The following is a 25031-nucleotide window of genomic DNA, read 5'->3' as shown; positions in this document are numbered from 1 at the left end:
ATCTCCCAGGACGGTCTCAAGAAGGATGTCCCCATGGACAGTTGCTACGGATAGATCCACCAAGAGAGGGAGATCCGAGTCCGAGCATCCATGGATATCTGCTGTGATAAATCTGAATGATCACCGTTCCACTGTCTCAACATGCATAATTGAAGAGGTCTGAGATGGAACCTGGCGAATGGAATGACATCTATGCTGGAGACCATGAGCCCGATCACCTCCATACACTGAGCCACCGAGGGGCTTAAGGATCACTGAAGGGCAAGACAAGTGGACACAATCTTCCTGCGTTGATGTACTGTCAGAAATATCTTCACCCTGTTGCTGGGAACCAGGGAACTCTTTCCTGATTTGATCTTCTAACCGTGAGATTGGAGCAAAAGAAGAAGCGCCCTCGAATGATCCTCTGCGAGACTGAGCGACGGCGCCTAGACTAGGATGTCGTCCAGATAGGGCACCAAAGCAATGCCTCTGGATCTGGCCATTGCAAGTAGCACCCCCAGAACCTTCGTGAAGACTCTCAGGGCCGTCGCCAAACCAAAGGGAAGGGCCACAAACTGGAAGTGTTGGTCCAGAAACGCAAATCTTAGGAACTTGAAGTGGTCCCTGTGAATTGGCACATGAAGGTAAGCGTCCTTCAAGTCTATAGTTGTCATATAGCTGTCCTTCTTGAACTAGGGGCAGAATAGATCTGATCGTTTCCATTTTGAAAGATGGAACACTCACAAACTTGTTTAAACACTTTAGGTCTAGAATCGGGCGGAACGTGCCCTCCTTCTTTGGAACCACAAAAAGATTTGAATAGTACCCTAGACCCCTTTCTGCTTGGGGTACTGGTACGATAACACGTAGAGAGGAGAGATCCCTCACACATTCTAGAAAGGCTTTTCTCTTTTCCGGTCTTGAAGACAAGTTTGACAGGCGGAATCTGCCCCTGGGTGGATGGGATCTGAACCCTATCCTGTAACCCTGGGCAACAACGTCCAGAACCCAAGGGTCCTGAACATCCTGCAACCAGGCTTCTGAGAAGAGAGACAAACTGCCCCCTACTTGGTCCGGAGACCGGTCGTGGAGCCGTCCCTTCATGACGATTTTGTCTTAACGTGCTTCTTGCTCTGCTTAGACTTGTTCCAAGAATGAGCTGGCTTCCAAGTTCCCTTGGACTGGTCCGCTTTCGCGGCGGGCTGCTGGCGCTGGGCCTTGTCCACACGAAAGGGACGAAAAGTAGATCATTTAGGCTTAGCCTTCTTATCCTGTGGTCGGAAATCTCCCTTGCCTCCTGTAAACGTGGATATGATCGAGTCCAATCCTGGACCGAACAGAATCTTTCCATGAAAAGGCAGGGACAACAGCGTCGAGTTAGAGGTCATGTACACAGACCAAGACTTTAGCCACAGAGCCCTACGAGCTAAAACGGAAAAACCTGACACATTAGCATTCAGGCGAATAATTTGCATATTGGCATCACAGATGAACAAATTGTTGATCTTCAGCGCCTTAATCTTATCCTGTATTTCGTAGATGGAAGTCTCCCCCTCGACCATTTCACACAGGGATTCACACCAATATGTCACAGCTCCAGCAACTGCGGCTACGGCCGGTGCAGACTGAAATACAAACCCTGTGTGTTGAAACATTTTCCTTAACATGTTTTCCAACTTTTTATCCATGGGCTCTTTAAACGCCGAACTATCCTCAAGGGGAATAGTTGTCCGCTTCGCGAGTGTGGAGATAGCACCATCCACCTTAGGGACAGTACCCCGCAGCTCAAGCTGAGAGTCCGGAACGGGGAACAGTTTCTTAAAGGAGGAAGGGGAAAAGGAAGAACCTAATCGCTCCCATTCATTCTTAATAATATTTGCCATCTTAACAGGAACCGGGAAGGCCTGAGGCACCACCCTGTCCTCATATACTTTATCAAGCTTAGGAATCGCAGGTTCTTCCAGAAGTTTCAGTTCCTGAACTTCCAGAGTAGCCAGCACTTGCTTCAACAAAAAGCGCAAATTTTCCATCCTAAACCTAAAGTCAGGCTCCTCCGCAGCCGGAGGTTAAGATGACATGGACTCTAACACAGAATGGGCCTCCTCCAAAGAGTCAGAGTGGGCCACATCATCGTATAATGCCTCTGATATTTCCACAGGCGTAGACAACCCCTGGGCCGGGCCGCCATTTTACACTCTACGCTTGCGCTTAGCAGAACGTGGTAAGGCATGGATCACTTTCTAAACCACCGTTTGCAGTTGATTTGCAAAATGTGACGGCAAACAAATCTCTCCCGCAGGAGTAATGGTTGGACCCTGGGGAGCTGCATGTGCAATTGGAGATGGATGCAGGGAACACACCTAACGGGACAGAGAACCCTCAGAGGTGGACGGCTCAGTAGTACTAGACATCCGTTTGCTTTTAGATGTAGCAACTTTATTAAGGCATGTGGAACTAGTTGAGCAGGCTGATCTACCAGAACCTCCTCACAATAAACACAGGAATGAGACCTTGTCAAAGAGGGAGAACCCTCCAACGCGTCACGCTGTTATTACGGACTAGTTTAACTTAATAAATAGGCACCTTTATAACCTCAAATGGCCGGGGCACTCACCACCTCCTATGACCCGGACTACAGAAACCATTTTGTCTCCTGTGCTGCTGATCAACAGAGGAAGAGATATAGCCACACCCAGTCACAAAGAATACCTGGCAGGACCGCCCCTGCTTAAGAAGAAAACGCGCCAAAAAATGGCCGCGCAATACTCCCATAAGTAACCTGAAAGTTCCACACATTGCCAGAGCCTCATCTCGCACATAACGCAGCAATGACACAATAAACAATATCATGTTTAAACCCACCCTGTTCAATAATCCCCCTTCCAGGAATATTAACCCTTGAGTCTTTAAAGATAAAAGGCGTCACACTGTGACCCTGTCTTCCGTGTTATCATTATGTAATAAAAAATTAAACAATCTTACCAGAATCTACGCTGTGGAACAGGAACATGGCCCTTCAAGTGTGACAGGTTAGTAGCCTCGCTCCTGACATGGAATTGAGTGAAAAAAGCAGGCAGCGAAACTCATCAACGCTGATTGCTTATGGAACTGTTAATATGAGTCGGGATGGTTTTGCAGAAAGACTCTCCCTGCATCTTCGCCCAGGCTCTCACTGAGAGGCTGACAGGACTACTTAAAACTCCAGTCCCAATGCGAAGAGTACTACCATCCATAAGAGACTACTCCAAATCTTCCGACACTTCTCTGCTAACCTCCTGTAGCGAAAGGCAAAGAATGACTGGGGAGTGAGGAAAGTGGGGGAGGTATTTAAGCCTTTGGCTATGGTGTATTTGAAATTGTCTCTCAAATCCCAGTGTAATTATATAAACATTTTCACCCTACAGATCTCACTGTTTTTTCTAGCAGCTTAAATGTTGTCAAGCTTTTATTAAAAAACGCAAAACGCTAATTATTCTGAAAGGAAAACGCATGCATACAAAAATAACAGCGATTAAAGTACAGTGCATGGAAAAAGCGTAATTTGATTTGTAATAAGTATAATATTAAAGTTTAACCACAAGCCGTATGAGGTGTTGTCGCCCTCCATTGCGAACTTCTACATAACAGAAAACTCTCATTATTTCTATGGGAGACATCTCATCATTCATTAGGACAGCTCCTTTTGTTATAGAAATCCATGAGGGATGCCCCTGCGAGTGTTGGAGTGGAGAAACACGTCTAGACCAGCAAATTGTTTAGAATCGGCCCCTAAGGACTACCCAAGCCTTGCTCACTTACCCATAGTTTTCATTTTAAATAATATGACAGGTGATTTGGAATGTGATCAAGCCACCAGTATGCACATGTGTTACCTTAAACATCAGTTAACTTAAAGGAACATAAAACGCATTCTGCAATGTGTAGCATTTTATTATTGCACAATGCTTTTATACAACGGTGTTTAACTTCTACAAAGTAGGCTTCAGAGCAGCAATGCACTACTGGGAACTAGCTGACCAAATCTGGTGACCAATGACGGAAGTCATATCTGTGTGGTCACTAATCACAGTAGTGCATGAGGACATGTACATATGCTTTTCAGCAAAAGATACCAAGAGAACAATGTCAATGTGATAACATAAGTAAATAGAAAAGTCTCCTAAAAATCCACACTGTCGAAAACCTGCAAGTTTAATTTTGACTTTCATGTTCCGCTAATTTCATCATCCACTTTCTGTGTGGGTGTTGTTAACTTTCTGTTCTTTTGCACTAAACATAAAACCTTATCTTATTTAGTATATTGAATATCTTGGTGCAAATGGGAAAAAAAAGTATTTAATAATCAGATACACTGTATATAGAAATATCTGTTTAAAAGCTGGACAGATAGCTCAGCACGCTAAGGCACTGTGGCTGAGCTCTGTAGCAACCCAAGGGTTGCAGGTTCGATCTCCGGCGAGGTCCACTCAGCCTTTCATCCTTCCGAGGTCGATAAAATGAGCAGCGCCTTGAGACCCTTACAGGTGATTAGCCACACTTTACAAGTACCCAATACAATACAATACAATACAAATTATGCTTACCTGATAATTTTATTTCCATTGTGGGGGGGAGAGTCCACGGCTTCATTCATTACTTGTGGGAATTAAGAACCTGGCCACCAGGAGGAGGCAAAGACACCCCAGCCAAAGGCTTAAATACCTCCGCCACTCCCCTCATCCCCCAGTCATTCTGCCAAGGGAACAAGGAACAGTAGGAGAAACATTAGGGTATAAATGGTACCAGAAGAATAAATTAAATTTAGGCCATGGACTCTGATCCCCAAGATGGAAATAAAATTATCAGGTAAGCATAATTTATGTTTTCCATCTAAGAGGGAGGAGAGTCCACGGCTTAATTCATTACTTGTGGGAAACATATACTTAAGCTCTTAGAGGACAATGAATGAAACCGGGAGGGTAAAAAGGCGGACACCTAATCTGCGGGCACCACAGTCTGTAGAACCTTTATCCCAAAAACAGCTTCCGCAAAAGCAAAAATGTAAAATTTGTAAAACTTATTGAAGGTATGAAAGGAGGACCAGGTAGCCGCCTTTCAAATCTGCCTTTTTGAAGGCCCAAGACGAAGCCACAGCTCTAGTTGAATGAGCCATGATCCTCTGAGGAGGCTTATGTCCCGCTGTCTCGTAGGCCAAATGGATCAAGCTCCTCAGCCAAAAGGACAAAGAAGTAGCAGGCGCCCTCTGACCCCTGCGCTTCCCTAAATACACAACAAAAAGTGACTTAGATTGTCTGAAATCCTTTGTAGCCTGAAGATAGAATTTCAAAGCCCAAACCACATCCAGATTATGAAGTAATCTCTCCTTAGGAGAAGAAGGGTTAGGACATAAAGAAGGAACAACTATCTCCTTATTGATGTTACGGTTAGACACCACCTTGGGGGAGAAACCCCAAGCCTGTGCGAAGAACAGCCTTATCCGCATGAAACACCAGATAAGGGGGCTCATATTGCAAGGCTGTCAGCTCAGAAACTCTGCGTGCCGAAGCAATGGCCAACAGAAAGAGAACTTTCCATAAGAGAAGCTTTATGTCAAGAGAATGCATAGGTTCAAATGGAACCTTCAGCAAAACCATAAGTACCAAATTTAAGCTCCAAAGGGGAGCAGTCTGCCTAAAAACAGGCCTGATTCGAGACAGAGCCTGAACAAAAGATTGACGTCTGGGAGATCAGCGAGTCTCCTGTGCAACAGAACAGATAAAGCCGAAATTTGTCCTTTTAGGGAACTAACGGCGAGACCCTTCTCCAGACCTTCTTGGAGAAAAGACAAAATCCTGGATTTTGGACTATTTTCAGAACCCAGGGGTCCTGAACGTCCTGCAACCAGACGTCTAAGAACAGAGACAATCTGCCCTCCACTCGGTCCGCAGACCAGTTGGGGGCCGCCCCTTCATGCGGACTTAGTCTCGGCAGGCTTCTTGTGCTGTTTAGACTTGTTCCAAGCTTGAGCAGGCTTCCAGGGACCCTTGGTTTGGTCCGCTTTCGCAGCGGGCTGTTGGCGTTGCGCCTTATCCCCACTAAAGGGATGAGAATTAGCACCCTTAGGTTTTGCCTTCTTATCCTGAGGAAGGAAGGCACCCTTGCCTCCCGTAACCGTGGATATGATAGCGTCTAGACCTGGACCAAAAAGGATCTTGCCCTTAAAAGGCAAAGACAGCAGCCTCGTCTTAGAGGTCATGTCCGCCAAGCACGATTTTAGCCACACAGCCCTGCGTGCTACAACCAAAAAACCTGATACCTTAGCATTCAGGCGGATAATCTGCATATTAGCATCACAAATGAAGGAATTGGCCACCTTTAGGGCTTTAATCTTTTCCTGCACCTCCTTGAAAGAGGGTTCACCCTCAATCATATCAAATAAGGCATTGCACCAATATGACGTAGCTCCTGCAACCGCGGCGACCGGTTGAAAAGGCTCCTTGAACGAAGAACTATTCTCTAAAGGGATCATTGTGCGCTTAGCGAGCGTGGAGATGGTCCCATCCACCTTGGGAATGGTCCCCCACAACTCTAGCTGGGCCTCCGGGACAGGGAAAAGCTTTTTAAAATGAGAAGAGGGGAAAAGGAAGAACCTAACCGCTCCCACTCGTTCTTTATAATGTTCGCCATCTTGACAGGAACCGGGAAAGTCTGGGAGACCACCCTGTCCTCGTAAACCATATCCAACTTAGGAATGGAGGGCTCTTCTGGAAGCTTGGGTTCCAGAACCTCTAAAGTAGCCAGCACTTGCTTTAATAAAAAACGCATGTTCTCCATCTTAAACCGAAAGCCGGGCTCCTCCGGGCTCCTCCGCTGCCGGAGGTTTAGATGACAGGGACTCCGAACCCGAAAGGGCTCCTTCCGAAGCGTCTTATGGGGCGATTTGTCATCGTACCAGCGACTGCTGTTTCCAGCTGATTCGCGAAATCAGGCGGCCAAGCACTCTCCCCCCAATGAGTAACAGTCGGACCCTGGGGTGCTGCATGTGGGATAGGGGATGCCATTGGGGAACGCACCTCACAGGACGGAGATCCCTCAGAGGTGGACGGCTCAGTAGTGCTAGACATTCTCTTATGTTTGGAAGTTGTAGCCTTCTCAAGGCATGTGGAACACAGTTGCGCAGGCTGGTCTACCAAAACCTCACAATAAGCACAGGTATAGGACTTAGTTAAAGAGGGAGTACCCTCTAACGCGTCAGAATCCTCCATAGCTTTTATTAAAAAAAACTAAGACAGGCACCTTTATAACCACCAATGGCTGGGGCACTCACCACCTCCTAGGACCCGAACTGTAGAAACCGCTTTGTCTCCTCCGTCGCAGATCAGACCGGAAGTGAAGAGGCCCCCCCGGTCACAAGGTTGTCTACGTAGGACCGCCCCTGCTGAGGAGAAAATGCGCCAAAAAAGCATGCACAAAACTCCCGGAAGAGAACCTGTCAGTTCCACAAACATGCCAGAGCCGCGCCCTTGCACATAATACAGTTATCACATAATAAACTCATCATGTACATACCCCACCTGTTCAATAATCCCCTTATAGGAATATTAACCCTTGATTCTATAAAGATAAAGGTGCCACACTTTAGCCCTGTCTTCTGTGTTATCATTATATAAAAATTAAACGATCTTACCAGAATCTATGCTGTGGAACAGGAACACGGCCCTTCAAGTGTGAACAGGTGATTGCTGCGCTCCTGACATGGACTTGAGAGAAGAACGCAATATGCGAAACTCGTCAACGTCGATTGCTATAGGAGCTGTTAATATGAGTCGGGATGGTGTCGCAAAAGGAAGCTCCCTCTGCATCTCCGGACTTAACTTTTCACCCAGGCCCTCAACTGAGAAGCTTGAAGGGCTAGAACTCCTCATAAGAGACCTCCGATTTTCCGGCACCTCTATGCCACCTCCTGTGACGAAAGGCAAAGAATGACTGGGGGGTGAGGGTAGTGGGGGAGGTATTTAAGCCTTTGGCTGGGGTGTCTTTGCCTCCTCCTGGTGGCCAGGTTCTTAATTCCCACAAGTAATGAATGAAGCCGTGGACATAGGAATTTAAAATATTCCTAAAACCTTAGGGGGGATAGCACGTGAGCGATAGCTGTCACATTTTGTTGTAGTGTGGCCCCTAGAAGTCTATGGACAGAAGAAGTTAGCACGGTCGCGAAGTCCTGAGGTTAGCGCACATTAGTTTTGCTAACTTTCAACTTGTTATACGCACCCTAATGCGGCAACGCTAATTTTTTACTTTGATCGCAGTTAGCTAGCGAGTGGAAAAAAAATAGGGCGCCACTTGTAATCTAGCCCAATGATTTGTTTTCATAAAGAAAAGTGGTGCAGTTCATACACTTGTTTTAAATTAAAAAGACATAAAAATTAAACTCAATTCTACACAAATGTTTAATTATGTATAATAAGCAAAATCTGCAATGTGCATCCATTTTTTTTTTATTCTGACAGCTTTTCCTGTGATTTAAAGGACCGCTGCTTCATAACTGCTGTTTCCGGCAAGCCTTCAGGCTTGTGCGGAAACAGGGGCATCAAGGGCCTTTCGGCCCTTGATAAATCGGCCCTATTGTGTTCATGCCTGGGGAGTTATTTAAGATTTAGCACAACACAGTACTAAATGTGTGTCAATAGATAATAAATAAAAAGTAATGTGATCAGAGGGCTGTCAGAAGATTCTTAGATACAAGGTAATCACAGAGGTAAAAAGTATATTAATATAGCTGTGTTGGTTATGTAAAACTGGGGAATGGGTAATATAGGGATTATCTATCTTTTTAAAATAATACAAATTCTATTGTAGACTATCCCTTTAAATCTCTTTGCCTCCTTTTTTCCCCCTAACACCTGAGATCTCATATCTTTCAACCCTTATAACTTTTTTGTGCAATATTTTTTTTTAATTATTTTTATTAGATGGTGTTATTATGAGTGTAACGGGTTTTGTATAATGTATTTTGGGTGTGTTTTGTGACACTTTTTTGTTTTGCGAAACAGTTAACCACGTCTCTGAGAACACATTAACCCGACGAGGGTTTACTTCAATTGCGCTCAAGTGATCGCATTTACTTTCAAGTTGAGCACAATTTAACTTGCGTGCAGACGAAAGCAAAAGCCGATATCGCTTGCGCCTAAACAATAGCACTCCACTCTGGCCCAGGCAGTAGTGCAATACTAAAATGTCCTAGGAAATTGGAGCATTTTACTATTGCAATTTCATGCCCCATTAACTGTAAAAAAAAATTACAGTTAAAGGGGCATGACATTTTATATATTTTTCCCTCTGCCCCAGAAAATCTGGAATGCATCCTGGAGTTTACAGAATTCTAACCCTGCCACATTCAGCTTAGTGATTGCTTTATCAGTGTATCTGTAGCTGCTCCTTTTGTCTGTTAGGTTTCGACTACAACATAGGGTACACAACAACATGGAAACATTAACATAAGATATTAAATATATATATATATATATATATATTCCCATGGCATCACTCACTCTCCATTTACCTTGCCTTATATCAGACTTATTTCCTTTCTCCCTCACCTTCTGTGTCTATTCCCTCTCCTTTAGATTGTAAGCTTGAGAGCCTTTCTACCTGCAGGCCACTTTGTATTTAAAGTGAGCTACTACTGATTGTACTCAAGGGAAGGGCTTTCCCCTCCTTTTGTATAACTCAATGATTGCACCTACAACTGTAATGTAACCCTATTGTACTTGTTTGTGTATGTAATGCATCCCTGTAATGTTTTATTTTTTGTATAGCGATGCGTAATCTGCTGGCGCTTTTTAAATAAATGATAATAATATTAATAATAATAATAATAATAATATATATTCATATTGGATAGGCACACTCTTACTCTTTTAGAGCCATGGTCTTTCCAAGGTATTATAATGAATCATAAAGACACAGCATGTTCATTCTGCATATTTTAAAATATGAACTGAACATGCTGTGTTTTTATGATTCATTCACTTTAAAGTGGCATTGTCATTGGATGCCATCTTTGCCACAAGTCAGTTCATGACATTTCTTCCCTACTAGATCTTCCCCAGTCAACTCTAAGTGCTATGGTGAAGTGGAAGCATCTAGAGGAAGCATCTAGGAGCAACATCAGCACAGCCATGAAGAGGGGCTGCTGAGTTCTGAAGCGTACATGACACAAAAAATGTCCATCATCAGTTGCCACACCCACTACAGAGTTCCAAACTGCCTCCAGAAGTAACATCAGCACAGAAAATGTGCGTCAGGAGCTTTATAAAATGGGTTTCCATGGCTGAGCAGCTGTTTACAACCCTCATATTAACATGTGAAATAATAAGTGTTGGCTAAAGTGTTTTCTGGAGTGATGAATTACCCTGGAAGTCTGATGCAAGAATTTGCCAGTAGAGGGATAATGGTCTGGATCTTTTTTTTTAAGGGTTCGGGCTAGATCCCTTAGTTCCAGTGAAGGATCATCTTAATGCTACAGTATACAAAGAAATTTTAGACAATGAACTTTGTGGTAACAGTTTGGGAAAGGCCCTTCCCTGTTCCAGCATGACTGTGCAGCTGTGCACAAAGCGATGTCCATGAAGACATGTTTGGTGTGAAGAACTGGAGTGGCCTGCACAGAGCCCTGACCTCAACCCCAGTGAGCACCTTTGGGTTGAATTGGAATGTTGATTTTGAACCAGATCTTCTGACATTGAAGTTAGTGACTGACCTCACATACACTCTTTTAGCTGAATGAGGGCAAATTCCCACAGACACACTCTAAATCTTGTGGAAAGTCTTCCCAGAAGAGTGGTGGCTGTTATAGTGGCAAAGAGGGGTACAACTCCATAATGATGCCCATGTTTTTTAATGGGATGTCCAACAAGCTTATTTAGGTGTGATGGTCAGGTGTCCACATACTTTTGACCATGCAGTGTATATAGGCTTGAGATAATGTAAATATGTATTTAATAAACAGGTATTTTTCAATGTTGGCCATACAAAAGATCATTGCAACATATACAGAAAAAAAATATATTTTCTGCTCAATATTCTATAATCCATTTACTATACATATGTTTATCATTATAAAACTTTTACAAAATGACATGGCTAAGAAACAATGCATTTTCTTTCTCAACACTCTGCAAACCAAAAACCATACACAGATGCTTAAACCTTGAACTCTCAACAATTTTGCGACAAACATACAAAAACACACTCACATACACACGCATACATAGTTATTACAATACTAAACTAAACTTTTACATTATAATGCAGCATTAAGAGACTTAACGCACTTTTTAAATAAAAGGTTCTTAGTGGTTTTATCATCATTTTGGAATTACTGCAGTTATACATAGCCTGGCAAATAAATAAATTCCCAATGTGTCATTCATTTTTAAACATATTAAAACTTAACTCAGTGGAACTGAATACTTGAATACACCCAGATGGTACAATAAAAAGGTAATTTCCTTGCCTTTCACAATCTGTTAAAGATCTGTATGTTTTTAAATTCCTCAGCTGAGCTTTAAACACTAGTTATTTCTTATATTGTTAAAAGCTAGCATCTTCCTTTGATTTCTATTATTCATTTTTCTTTTTCCACTTACAATTTAATATTGCTATTAATAATTATACATTTGTGTGCAGGAAACACACACAGTTTTTCATTGAACTTCCTTTATACATCATCTAATTCTATAGCTGCCAATCATTTCCACGGACACTTTGCAAAAGGGCCACACCCATTTACCCACTCAGATTGACCACCTAAAACAAGAAAATTCCAGTAGTATAATTTAGCCTGATTGCTTAAAGAGACAGGAAAGATTAATTTATACTTTTATGATCCAGACAGGGCATGTCATTTTTAAATGTACTTTTACTTTGTTCTCTTAGGTAACTTTGTTAAAAAGGATATGTACCAATCCTCAGCAGCAGCAATGCACTACTGGGAGCTAGCTGTTGATTGGTGGCTACACAAATTTGTCTTTTGTCACTGGCTCACAGATGTGTTTAGCTAACTCCCAGCAGTGCATTCTTGCTTTGGAACTGACTTTAATTATGTGTTTAATCACTTTACAGAGTTTAAACACATGGCTATATGCAAGTAATAGTGCAATAGGAAAATTGCTCTAATGTATTAGAGAATTAACTTTATGCACTGTTATAGCCCTTTATGCAGGTTAAAACATCAAGCTCCTCATCACCTCCCTTACATGGGTGTTCTGGGACACTCAAGTCAAAATTAAACTTTCATAATTCAGATAAAGCATGCATTTTGAGGCAACTTTCAAAATTTACTACCATTAACAAAATGTGCACAGTGTTTTTATATTTACACTTTGAGTCACCAGCTCTTTCTGATTGGTTGATGGCTGTCACATGATACAGGAGGAGTGAAAAAAGACATAACTTTGAAATTTGGTAGAAAAAAAATCTACTTCTCATTTGAAGTTCAGACAGTCTTTTTTATCATCCATGTGTTGATTGTGCAAATCTACTGTATGTACTGGTTCCTTTACTGTGATTTTCCAAGAGCACCGCTATCACTTAGGGTCACTTGGAACTTTTAATACGTGCAAGCACCTTTTCATTCAATCTCCAGGAAGCAAGAGGGAAAGTACAAACGGGGTCATTGGCATCAGGAGCTAAGAGCAGGTAGACTAGGGCCCAATTAACTCACTGCCTTTGCTGTAGCTGCCATTGTGCACAGTTTTTAGCATGATGTCAACAGCCCCTGGCAGCTACTGTCTCTCTGTACTGCAGCGGTCAGCCTGTATGTGCAGGGCTGGGAACCACGTGTAGAGGGGTTGAGTTCTCTGGTAAACAATTTATAATAATATTGTGTGCCTGGTTATTGCTACTAGGAAATGTTAATATTTTGAGTCATCTTTTTTGAGTATATATATCTTTAAGTAAAGTTCTTTGTTTTGTTTGGTTTTATTTTCATTATAATGGATCAAAATTAATGTCCTTTCTTTTCACGTATTTTGTCACCTAAAAGAAAAATTTCTGGGTGCACACCCTAATGAAATCTGCTGTGCACGCCTATGCTCCCTTGCTTGCAAGCACATAACTGACATAGGAAGAATAACTTTATAGCAAGTACCAAAAGAAGAAAACAAGGGTTAAATTAATAACTCTTCAGCATCTGTATAGCAGGACACCACAAAGCACTCTAGTTAATGTAGATGTCACACAGCCTAAAATTAATATATAAAAAAAGATGTTTAACCTGCTAACTGCTGTCTTGGGGCTGCTTAGAACAATACAAGCAAATATTTTAAGAACTTGCTAAGACAATATTGAATATTTCACAAGAAGGTGGCATTTTATTTTGGTAACTATTCATGTTTTTATCTTTGTTGCTGCAGTGATTGCTGGCGATTGGTTAATAGACTAAGAAATACCCCAGTAAATATGGATTTTTTTTTTGTATGTTCTGTGAATTCCAGTCACAGCACATGAAAAGCCTGATGTGTTAAGTCCCTACTAAGCAAAGCCTTAGTATATACATGGAGAAAATAACACGTTATAAATTGTGCAACACTGTTAAGCTGCCTGGCTTCATCACTTATTGCTTCCTACCCTTCCTGGAATTATATATCACATCTCATGGCTTTCCCTTTCCTGACACCTGACCTTACATTGCTAAACAGAAGACCACATAAAACGCAGAAAAAAAACATATTGTAAGCAATTAGACTAATGCCACAGCACTACACTGCACACAAAGTTCATAAATTACATACAGACTGAATTGAACAAGAGACCAGCTTAAAAGGCAAGGACACAAAGCCAAAAAAGGAGAATGACCCTGGAGAAATGGGACAGTGGGCAACTATGTAATACATTTACCATTTTTGATGCAATTTTAATGAAGTTGTTACTTACTTGGATCTGACTTTGAAAATGTGTCTCTATCCAAAAGATTCCTGTTAAAAAAAAAAAACACATTACTTATTAATTAACAAAACTAGAATTTTTAACAGAATATGAATATAGAAAACAGGATGGTATGTGGTGAGCATTATATATCCAAGACTATGCAGAATTTATATTACTACATGTTTAAAAAAATATGCACGTAAAGGTAATTATATGTTTTTAAAAATAAATATAAGCTGTGTGTTAATGCAGAAAGTCTGAAGTATTTCAACCATTTTGTTTTCTCTGTGTGTGTGTGTGTGGGTATGTGTGTATAGATAGATAGATAGATAGATAGATAGATAGATAGATAGATAGATAGATAGATACATGCAAGTCACAACCTCTACTGGAAAATACATAAATTCCATTAAAAATGATTCAATATTATTTAGAGACTACAACTGTTACAATTGATTTAAGACATTGCATAATTAGAGAAAGCGAAGCGCTAAATCAGGAAACAAAAAATGGCTCAGTGGCTTGTTCAATGGCACGTCATCGTGTGGGAGCAGATGCTTGTAACCCAATAGTGCTTTTCTTAGAGATGAACTTTATTGAAGTATATCAGTCTGATCCTAATCAACCCTGAAATACCAGGCTATTCTCCAGTGAACAAGGAACATGGCAATCCCAGATGATGGTTTTGGCCTTCTGTGGGCCTTATTAGTGAGATGCAGCCATATCCTTCTAGGCATATTTTGAAGGGAAACCACATCTGGTTTCCTCCATCACCATTAGAGACATTCCACGGGATCATAAAACATATATCTACCAGAAAGATAAGCATTCAACCTGGGTGATTACTACTCTTTCTTTACGTTAAGAAGAATCCAGTTGTCTTACTACTAAATAAACTGGGCTCCGTTAGTTGATGGACAGACACCCAGCTAGGGAACATGTTATGTTCACACACAAAAATATTATTGCATAAGAAAGTTCATGAGGGCAGACCAGGCCTATCTATCTTCATCGACCAAACAAATGAGTTTGGGTAATTTAAAGGGACAGTCTACACCAGAATTTTTATTGTTTAAAAAGATATATAATCTCTTTATTACCCATTCCCCAAATTTGCATAACCAAAAAAGTTATATTAATATGTTTTACCTCTGTGATTACCTTGTATCTAAGCCTCTGCAGACGACTGCCCCCTTATCTCAGTGCTTTTGACTGACATGCAGTTTAGTCAATCCGTGCCGACTCCTAAATAACTCCATGGGAGTGAGCACAATGTTATCTATATGACACACATGAACTAGTACTGTCTAACTGTGAAAAACTTTCAAAATGCTCTGAGCAAAGAGGCGGTTTTCAACGGTTTAGAAATCAGTTTGAGCCTTCCTAGGTTTAGCTTTTCAAAAATACCACCAAGGGAACAAAGCAAATTTAATGATAAAAGTCAATTGGAAAGTTGTTTAAAATTGCATGCCCTATCTGAATCATTAAACTTTATTTCCGACTAGACTGTCCCTTTAACTCCTACACCTTTGAGATACCAGAGAGGTTTAAAAGCAGTGTTCTTGTGACTAGAGATATAGAGACGCATTCTGTTTATAGACAGAAATGTAGCCAAGCCATATTTAAATGTATCTAAGGTATTGGCTTTGACTACCTCCTTTGGTAATGAGTTCCACAATAGTATTGCTCTTACAGTGAAAAAACATTTCCATTGCAGGAGATTAATGGGCTTATTTTTGAAAGGCCTGTCGGACATGATCCAACATTGCGGATCATGTCCGACATACCTCGCTGAATGCGGAGAGCAATACGCTCTCCGCATTCAGCATTGCACCAGCAGCTCTTGTGAACTGCTGGGGCAACACCACCCCCTGCAGATTGGCCGCTAGCAGGGGGGTGTCAATCAACCCGATCGCATTCGATCAGGTTGAATTGCAGCAATGTATGTCCGCCTCCTCAGAGCAGGCGGACAGGTTATGGAGCAGCAATCTTTAGACCGCTGCTCCATAACTTGTGTTTCTGGCGAGTCTGAAGGCTCTCCAGAAATACGGGCCCTCAAGCTCCACACGGAGCTTGATAAATGGGCCCCCTTATCTCCTTTCCTCCAGCCTTAAATTGTGACCTCTTGTCATAAACAATTTTATTGGAATAAACAGAGATTCTGTAATCACCTCTCAAGCGACTTTATTCTAGAGAAAACTGACCCAGTTTAGCTAACCTCTCCTCATAGCTTAAATTCTCCATTACCCTTATTAGCTTTGTGATCCTGCTCAGAAATTTTTCTAGGTCTGCAATGTCTTTTTTTGAGATCGGTCCCCAGAACTGCACTCCATACTCAAGGTGAGGTCTTACCAGGGATTTATATAGTGACAAAATTATGCTTTCCTCCCTTGAATCAATGCCTCGTTTAATACATGCTAGTATATTAATTAGCCTTAGAAGCCGCTGTCCTGCATTGTGCACAAATCTTTAGCTTGCTATCTATTACTATTCCCAAATCCCTTTCCTCCTCTGTTTGGCTAAGTCTTCACCCATTTAAATAATACACTGCCTGCTTATTTGTACCTTGAAAATGTAGAACCTTGCATTTTCCCGTATTAAATCTAATTTTCCATTTACCTGCCCATACTTATAATTTTTGCAGATCTCCTTGTAAGTTCATCCTGCTGTGACCTAATGACCTTACATAACTTTGTATCATCTGCCGAAAATAGAGATGTTGCTATTTAAAGGACCAGTAAATACAGTTGATTTGCATAATCAACAAATGCATGATAAAACGACAATGTAACTTAACTTCAAATGAGTAGTAGATTTTGTTCTTACAAATTTTAAAGTTATGTATATTTCCACTCCCCCTGTACCATGTGACAGCCATCAGCCAATCACAAATGCATGCATGTATATTATGTGAATTCTTGCACATGCTCAATAGGAGCCGGTGACTCAAAAACTGTAAATATAAAAGGCTGTGCACGTTTTTTTTTAATGGAAGTAAACTGGAAAGTTGTTTAAAATTACTTGCTGTATCTGAATTGGGACCTGAGTGTCCGTTTAATCCTTGCTCTAGGAACTGGGCCCAGTACTGATCACCTATGACCAATCTGATTATCCAGTTATTTATCCATGAGCTAACATTTTCAGATATACCCAGTCCCTTCATTTTGTACATAAATCTCTTTTGTGGCACCGTATTAAATGCCTTTGCAAAAGCTAAGTATATTACATCCACTGATTCCCCTTTATCTATATTTTTACTTACTTCCTCGTAGAATTTAATTATATTAGTTTGACATGATCTATTTCTCATAAAACCATGCTGATTTGAACTCATAATCTTGTTTACACGAAAATGCTCATCAATATAATCCCTTATAATCCCTTCAAGTATCTTCCCCACTATTGATGTCAGACTAACTGGTCTATAGCTTTCTGGATCAGCCCGGCTTCCCTTTTTTAAGAGTGGCACCACATCAGCTTTACGCCAGTCCTGGGGTACTATGCCTGAGGATAATGAGTCTTGAGCATTTAAGAGTAGAGGTTTATCTATAACAGTGCTAAATTCACGTAAAACCCTTGGGTGTATTTCATCTGGGCCTGGAGTTTTATTTACCTTAATATTATCCAGTTTTTTCATGATATCCTCTAGACATAACACAGTTAATGGTATGGGCATACTGAACAAAAGAATTGTTTTAGTACCTCAGCCTTCTCCCTATCACTGTTAATCATGCTACCCTCCACACATTTTAATGCACCTATATTGTCCTTCTTAGATATTTTGCTATTTATGTACTTAAAGAACCTTTTAGGGTTTGACTTACAATCCTTTGCAATTAATCTTTCATTTTCAATTTTGGCTAATTTGATTGCTTTTGTGCATGGTTTGTTACCTTCATTATACATTTGGTATGTTGAGTCTGTAGTATTTTCTTTGAATAATTTAAATGCCCTAAGGTTTTTCCAAATTTCACTTAACACATTTTTATTTAGCCACATTGGCTTTGATTTATTTATTTTACTTTTATAACCATATGGTATGTGTTCGTGTGTATATTTATTTAAAAAAGTTTTAAATTTTATCCATTTATCCTCTGTATTTTTATTAGAGAATACTTGGTCCCAATTTATGTTATTTAATTATTTTCTTAAATCCTTGAATTTTGCTTTCTTAAAATTAAAAGTCTTAATTAAACCTTTAAGACACTGCTTATGAAAAGTGATTTCAAATGTGACCTTGTTATGATCACCCCTCAACCTGTAGCCTTAGTAACAGGACACACAGCAGGATGCCTTTTTTATATAGCCATTAGATATCATTGGCATTCCCATCTAATATAATGTGTCATCTATATATAATAATCAAGGTCAACTGAAACTATTACAAAGCAACATATGAGAATGTCCTACACAGGATGATTTAAAAAAAAAAAGGAATTAAAAAAAATGCCCTTATTAGAGTGTCATGATTTTTCATGTAGGAGAAGTTACTAAGTGGGGACAGCTAATAGGTGTGATATATTGGGCCCCCAAAAAACCCCATCCATTTGTAGGGTACCATAAACTGATCCCAACACTAAGGCATAAGCCAGTTATATGAATGTACCCAGAGGGGAACACAAAAGGGTAAAATAGCTTAATTAATTATATAAGATGTGTTAGGATCGTTGTTTTAATATGAAGTACATCAAAATACTAAGGCAACTGCATATCAACAACAAGTTTAGATAAGCAAAATATCTGGAAAATTACCTATGATTAAAGTCTGATGTGAGGCTGAATGTTATGCACCTTTCTTATTTATTGATAACCTCTCAGAATCTGGCACTTCCTGATTGTGTGCCAAGTAGTATATCAGCACCCTAAACATACCTACAATAATAAATGTTCTTCACCTCAGTGTATCCATCCTTATTATCTTATAACCATATCCATTAACCAGTCAGTTAAGCTATCTGAGGATGCTCAGTACATAAAGCATCCAATAGATCATATTTAGTCTGTATATCCAATTAGCTTCCTTTGTAAGAGACATCTGTCACCCACTCTTGCCACTGAGGGAATGTGATCGATGATGTTCCTTAAAAACTAAACAGAATGTCCCTGTTGTAGAAAGTATAGAGCCACCGGCTGTTCCATATTCCTGGTTTGCCAAAGCTTTTGTGATGGAATGGTAAAAGTTTGACATAAAGTCTTGTATAGTCTCTGAGGTTTATTCTGCATAGTAGGAGCACATTTTCCCAATAATAGAGATTCATGTCAGTCCAAAATTCATTGTTTAATTTTTGTTGGCATGGGGGCAGGGCCGCCACTAGAAATTCTGGGGCCCCTGACTTAACCATTGATCAGGCCCCCCCCCCCTTTGACAGGTGTAATTTTTGACCAAGTGACTAAAACGTATATGCACTTTATTCTTAAAGTGTCAGTAAACTTTAAAAATAATGTTATATAATTCTGCACATAGTGCAGAATTATATAACATTATATTAGCCAAACATTTCTGTGACAGGAGCGAGCTGCACTTAGTCTTATGGCGCGGTCGGGCCGCGCTGTGACTATACAGCTGGCCCGATGCGCTGAATAAATATAACAGACCCGCTCAGCAGAGAGCAGAGAGCGGGTCTGTGAAACAGCGCTTTTTTTTTTTAAATTAATAGGGAATATTAGGTTTTAGAAATGTTAGGCTAATATAATGTTATATAATTCTGCACTATGTGCAGAATTATATAACATTATTTTTAAGGTTTACTGTCCCTTTAAGTGTCTATTTAAACTTGGAAATGTTGTAAAGGTAGTAACATACAAACACACAGACACACGCATACACTGAAACACACACACACACACTCTCACACATAAGGATTCATATATAGACACTCTAGCAGACATGCAAAGAAACACCCAAACAGACACTCAGCACTTTATTACATTGACCTGAAAAGTAATGAGGTAGACTACAGTTTTGTAAAAAAAAAAGGAGATTTAGAAAACAAAATATGGAGTTCTGATTATCTTTTTGTAAAGGAAGATGCCAACTAAATGATGACAACAGCATGCAGTGGCTGAAAGGAAGGGTCCTGAGCTGCCTAAACAATAATTTAAAGGTTAAATGGTGGATTGGTGACTTCCATAAAGGTCTCATTAGTCTCAAAGACTGTAGAAAGATGTGAATAATCAGTAGTAAGATCAAAATGTCCTAATAAAGGAACAGACAATTGTATACATTAAGATTCACTTTTTAAAGAATCATATTTGTAAATGTGTAAACAAAAAATAATTCAGTGAATTCAAAAGTGTACATTAATGATCTGGGTAGATGGGTAGATGAAGAAAAGTACTTTTAAAAGGTTGACATATGTATGTTTGTTTTTCCCCCATTTTCCCCAACCAAGAGCACCACTTCAAATATAGTGTACAAATGTTCCCATCTGTCAGCTGTATGTATGGATTTTGAAAATGCTGTACTCTATATGGTCTTGGTGAAACCATAAGCTGCGGTACTCATACCATTAGATCTGGTTAAATGCAGGATTTAGGCTTGTTGGTATGTATTTCAAAATTAAGTCAGCTGTAGTATAAACTGAACAGTTTTAAGTTAACCTGTCTCATTTCAAACAAAGGGGCAGTAAACTAAAAATGAATATCTGCCAAAAGGGCACCTACCATTTGTTTATTGAGGAGGAAACATTTCTGCATGGTTTTAAACATAGAATTTCTACAACATTGTCAAATAAGCATAAATTAACTGCTGCTAAAAAAATTGTTTTTATGGACCCCTGGCCCCACCATACAACTACTACCACACTGAAGTTACAATCTGAAATTGCACAAAGAAATAAAAAACATTTGCTAAGTAAGTCCTACCTCCTCTGCAAATGAAAGCGATCAGCCGTCTGACTCAGGCACCCACTGTACAAGCAAAGTGCCAAGTCTGTCTCACTCTGTGCATAGTGGTTTAGTGCACACTCAGAAATCCTCTCAAATGCTAATTCTTTACTCCTTGTAATAACATTTCCCATGCTCGATTAGCACTCTGCTGTAGTACCCACTGGCCCCTGCCAAAATTAAAAACTTTTTTTTTTTTTTTTTTTTTAGTTCTTGCCTCATGGGGCCCCCCTGGCCCATTGGGCCCCTGACAGGAGTCACCCCTGTCACCCCCTGATGGTGGCCCTGCATGGGGGTAATGGAATGTTTCAGGCTGCATTGAAAAGTATTTCACTTTTAGTGTAGATTTTAAGCACAATGGTCATCGTTTGTCTGCTGGTCTAAGGGTAATTTTAATATCCTACATTATGTGTTCATTCTATTGTATGCCTCCATTCCTTGTAAAAACATACGGCCAGATTACGAGTTTTGCGGTTAGAGGGGTGTGGTGCTAATTTGCACGTTATTGTCACCGCACTCACTTACCTACAGCGCTGGTATTACAGGTTTTTATAAACCCGGCGTTAAAAGACAAGAAGTGAGCTTAGAGCAAAATTGAGCTCTATACCGTACTCCAATACCAGCACTGCTTAAGTCTGCGGTAAGCTGGTTGTACGTGCTCATGCATGATTTTCCCATAGACATCAATGGGGAGAGCCGGCTGAAAAAAAGCCTAACACCTGCAATAAAGCAGCGTAAAGCTCAGTAACGCAGCCCCATTGATTCCTATGGGGACACTAAATTTATGTTTACACCTAAAACCCTAACATGAAACCCGAGTCTAAACACCCCTAATCTTGCACTTATTAACCCCTAATCTGCCGCCACCGACATCACCGACAGCTACATTATACTTATTAACCCCTAATCTGCCGCTCCAGACATCGCCGCCACTAGAATAAACATATTAACCCCTAAACGGACGCACTCCCGCATCGCAAACATTAGTTAAATATTATTAACCCGTAATCTGCCGTCCCTAACATCGCCGCCACCTACCTACAATTATTAACTCCTAATCTGCCGCTCCCAACGTCGCTGCCACTATACAACACTATAACAACGTCGCTGTTAGGGACAGCAGATTAGGGGTTAATAATATTTAACTAGTGTTTACGATGAGGGAGTGCGGCGGTTTAGGGGTTAATATGTTTATTCTAGTGGCGGCTATGGCCTCGCTTCCATTGAGTCGTTAAAAATGGAGCCGTAAGCTACCGAAGCGGCCGACAGCTAAAAGTAATTTACAGCTGCATTTTAGTACCAGGTTTCCATTGAAAAGATTAGCGTGTTGCGCGCAGTCGCTCTTTTCGTGTAGCTGTAAGTTAACGTTGTGTTAACGCTTCCATCTGACATCGGATTTCTTGAAAATCAATTAGTTGCTAAGGTAACCCGACCTTACGCTATAGAATTTACGTTTAACGTCCGTGCTTCTTACCTGTGATCGCCTCTCAAGAAAAATAAAAAAACACTTATCCATATTTTTAATAATCAAATACTATTTTCTAATATAATTATATTTAACACTTCATAAATATAAGTAATATTTATTGCTGCCCTAGGCATAGGTCTAGTTTGCATTCTGTAGATATGTTCCTGCATATATTATTATATTTAAATATATACTGATATTTCTATTAGAATATAAGTTCAACTATTTCTATACATGAGACAACAATAAATATTACTTATAACAATTTATTTCTACATTAAAACACTTGCATTATTTGCAAGTTTTATAATTTCAATAGAAAATAGGTCTCAAATGCACAATTTTCCTCTTTTACACCTAGTTGAGCTGGGGGTAATATTTCTCAATGTATCGACAGCCTCCGACAATGTATTAACGGTTAGCGCTTTCATTGGAAACCTGGTATAATTTATCGATTAACGGCTTCTATTACTTTCTATGGGACGCGAAGATCTTTTCGGCAGCCGAAGTCCGGCTGCCGATATTGAGGTATAACGCGCCATTGGAAACAGTCGATAAACGATATTGCTTCCGACAGCATATTTATCGGTTTGCGAGTGCACGCAAACTGAATTACGACTCAATGGAAGCGAGGCCTATGTCGGGAGCAGCAGATTAGGGTTTGATATTTTTATTTTAGTGTTTACGATGCCGGAGGGCCTCGGTTTAGGGTTAATAGGTAGTTTATGGGTGTTAGTGTACTTTTTAACACTTTAGTTATGAGTTTTATGCTACAGCTCTGTAGTGTAAAACTCATAACTACTGACTTTAGAATGTGTTACGAATCTTGCGGGATAGGCTGTACCGCTCACTTTTTGGCCTAAAAAAAAAACTTGTAATACCGGCGCTATGGAAGTCCCATTGAATAAAGACTATACGCAAATTGCGTAAGTTGATTTGCGGTAAGGCCAAAAAAGTGTGTGGGACAGCTATACCTACAAGACTCGTAATAGCAGCGGTAGTAAAAAAGTAGCGTTATGAGGCTTAACGCTGCTTTTTTACTCATAACGCAAAACTCGTAATCTAGCCGATAGTAATGTATATATTAATACTGGCACTAAAAATAATCAGAGTAAATGTTTTATTAGATCAATGAGTGGCACATTGTTGACTTTTAGGATCTTGCAATATCACAGACAGTGAACTTTTTACACGGGTTACTATAGAGACATGGAGTTCCCGGAGGGTGTTCGCACAATTTTGGCCTTTGGTGTATATTTCACCCAGGTGTGTAACTGTACATAATGTATTTAATTATTTTACTTGCACCATTCCACCACCATAGTTTGATCTGGAAAAAAAAAAGATTTTCCCAGAAATATTTAGGGCCAGGTTACGAGCGGAGCGTTAACATTCACGCAAAAGCGAAAAGGGGTTTATCGCGGGTGTTTGTGTGCATCAGGTTTATCAAACATATTACAAGTTGAAAGCAAACGTGAACGCATGAGCACAACCGCAAATTAAGATAGAATGATTACAGCATCTTTAGAGCTCTGGTTATGATTTTCAGAAACAAAAAAGTGTCACAAAACACATCAAAAATACATTTAAAAGTACAGTTACACTTTTTAAAGAAAATTGCACAAAAACGTGCTCAAAGGTATGAGGTCTCAGGTGTTAGAAAAAAAGGCAGCTAAAGGGCTTTAACATAGAGATACACACATATACATGTCTAAATATGTGTATATATATATATATATATATATATATATATATATATATATATATATATATAAAAAAGATGTGTGGTGGTGCACAATTTAACTCTCAAATTCCAATACTCACAAATTGTGCTGGCAGTCCCAAAATAATATACAATACAATATGAAAGAAGGATTGAGCGAAAAATTATCAGTCAATCAAAGAGGGACACAGGCCGCACTTAATTTACCAGAGTTTTATTACTATGTAGTTCAGAACAACCGTAAATCAGAACGTCTACCCTCCACCCTATTCCTTTAAAGTGGAATACACACCAACTAAAATATACAGGTATTTAGAACAGGCTGGCCAGCTATTCATTGAAATATATCTCACAGACTTGCATGCACCATATACACAGTATCCATATACACATAATATCAATATTGCAAATGTAACTGGGAGACAGGTATATAACGAACTTAGTAAACAGAACTAGTCCATCAATTTATACGGGGCCCCAATGTTGCAGCTGTTATTAACAGGTAACTGTTCAGTTTCCAAGCTCTCAGTGTTTACACACGCTCTGGATCTGGACACAGTTTCTTAATTTTCCTTTTGTACAATGTAACAACTTGATTGCAAGATTTATGCTTGTGATTCCTTTTATGGTTAAACTTGTGAGAGATATACATGCAGTGTCTTTCTGAAGGTTTTACGCTCACTGTACCTTGGCGGGACAGACCCGGATGTCAGCTGCAAGACTTTAAAGCCAATATAAAGGACTATTATTTCAGTACCTGTTATAGCGGTTAGACAGTGCAAGAGTCTTTGTTGCTGCAATGGGGCTGCTTCACTTGCTTACCGCCGTGTACCCTTCAGTGTTTCAGCGTTCCTCAGTGCGATTCAAATGCTGCTGGCTCTGTTCTCTGCTGCTCACAGCTGTTCACCTGTTGTGCTTTGCTCAATCATAGGCTTTATATTATCATTGATTATCAGTACCTCCCCCATTCTTTCACAGCACTATTCAAACTACACAGCTTCAAAGCAAAACCATGTCATTCAATCGGTGTAAAAACCACATACAAAGGAACTGATCATTAAT

At 40.1% G+C, this 25031-nt stretch overlaps 1 protein-coding gene across 1 annotated transcript in view; it reads right to left on the bottom strand.

Moving 5' to 3' along the window:
* The window catches only part of CPNE8 (copine 8), a 959176-nt gene that overhangs the window by 675542 nt on the left and 258603 nt on the right, over positions 1–25031 (bottom strand). The window contains exon 2 of the mRNA XM_053716599.1: positions 13900–13940. Coding sequence (XP_053572574.1) covers positions 13900–13940 — 41 coding nt within the window. The remainder of the gene's footprint in view (positions 1–13899; positions 13941–25031) is intronic.

The sequence above is a fragment of the Bombina bombina genome, chromosome 6, assembly GCF_027579735.1.
Source record: "Bombina bombina isolate aBomBom1 chromosome 6, aBomBom1.pri, whole genome shotgun sequence".
NCBI classification, from domain to species: Eukaryota; Metazoa; Chordata; class Amphibia; order Anura; family Bombinatoridae; genus Bombina; species Bombina bombina.
The sequence above is the reverse complement of the archived record's forward strand: the minus strand, read 5'-3'. Positions and strand labels throughout refer to the sequence as shown.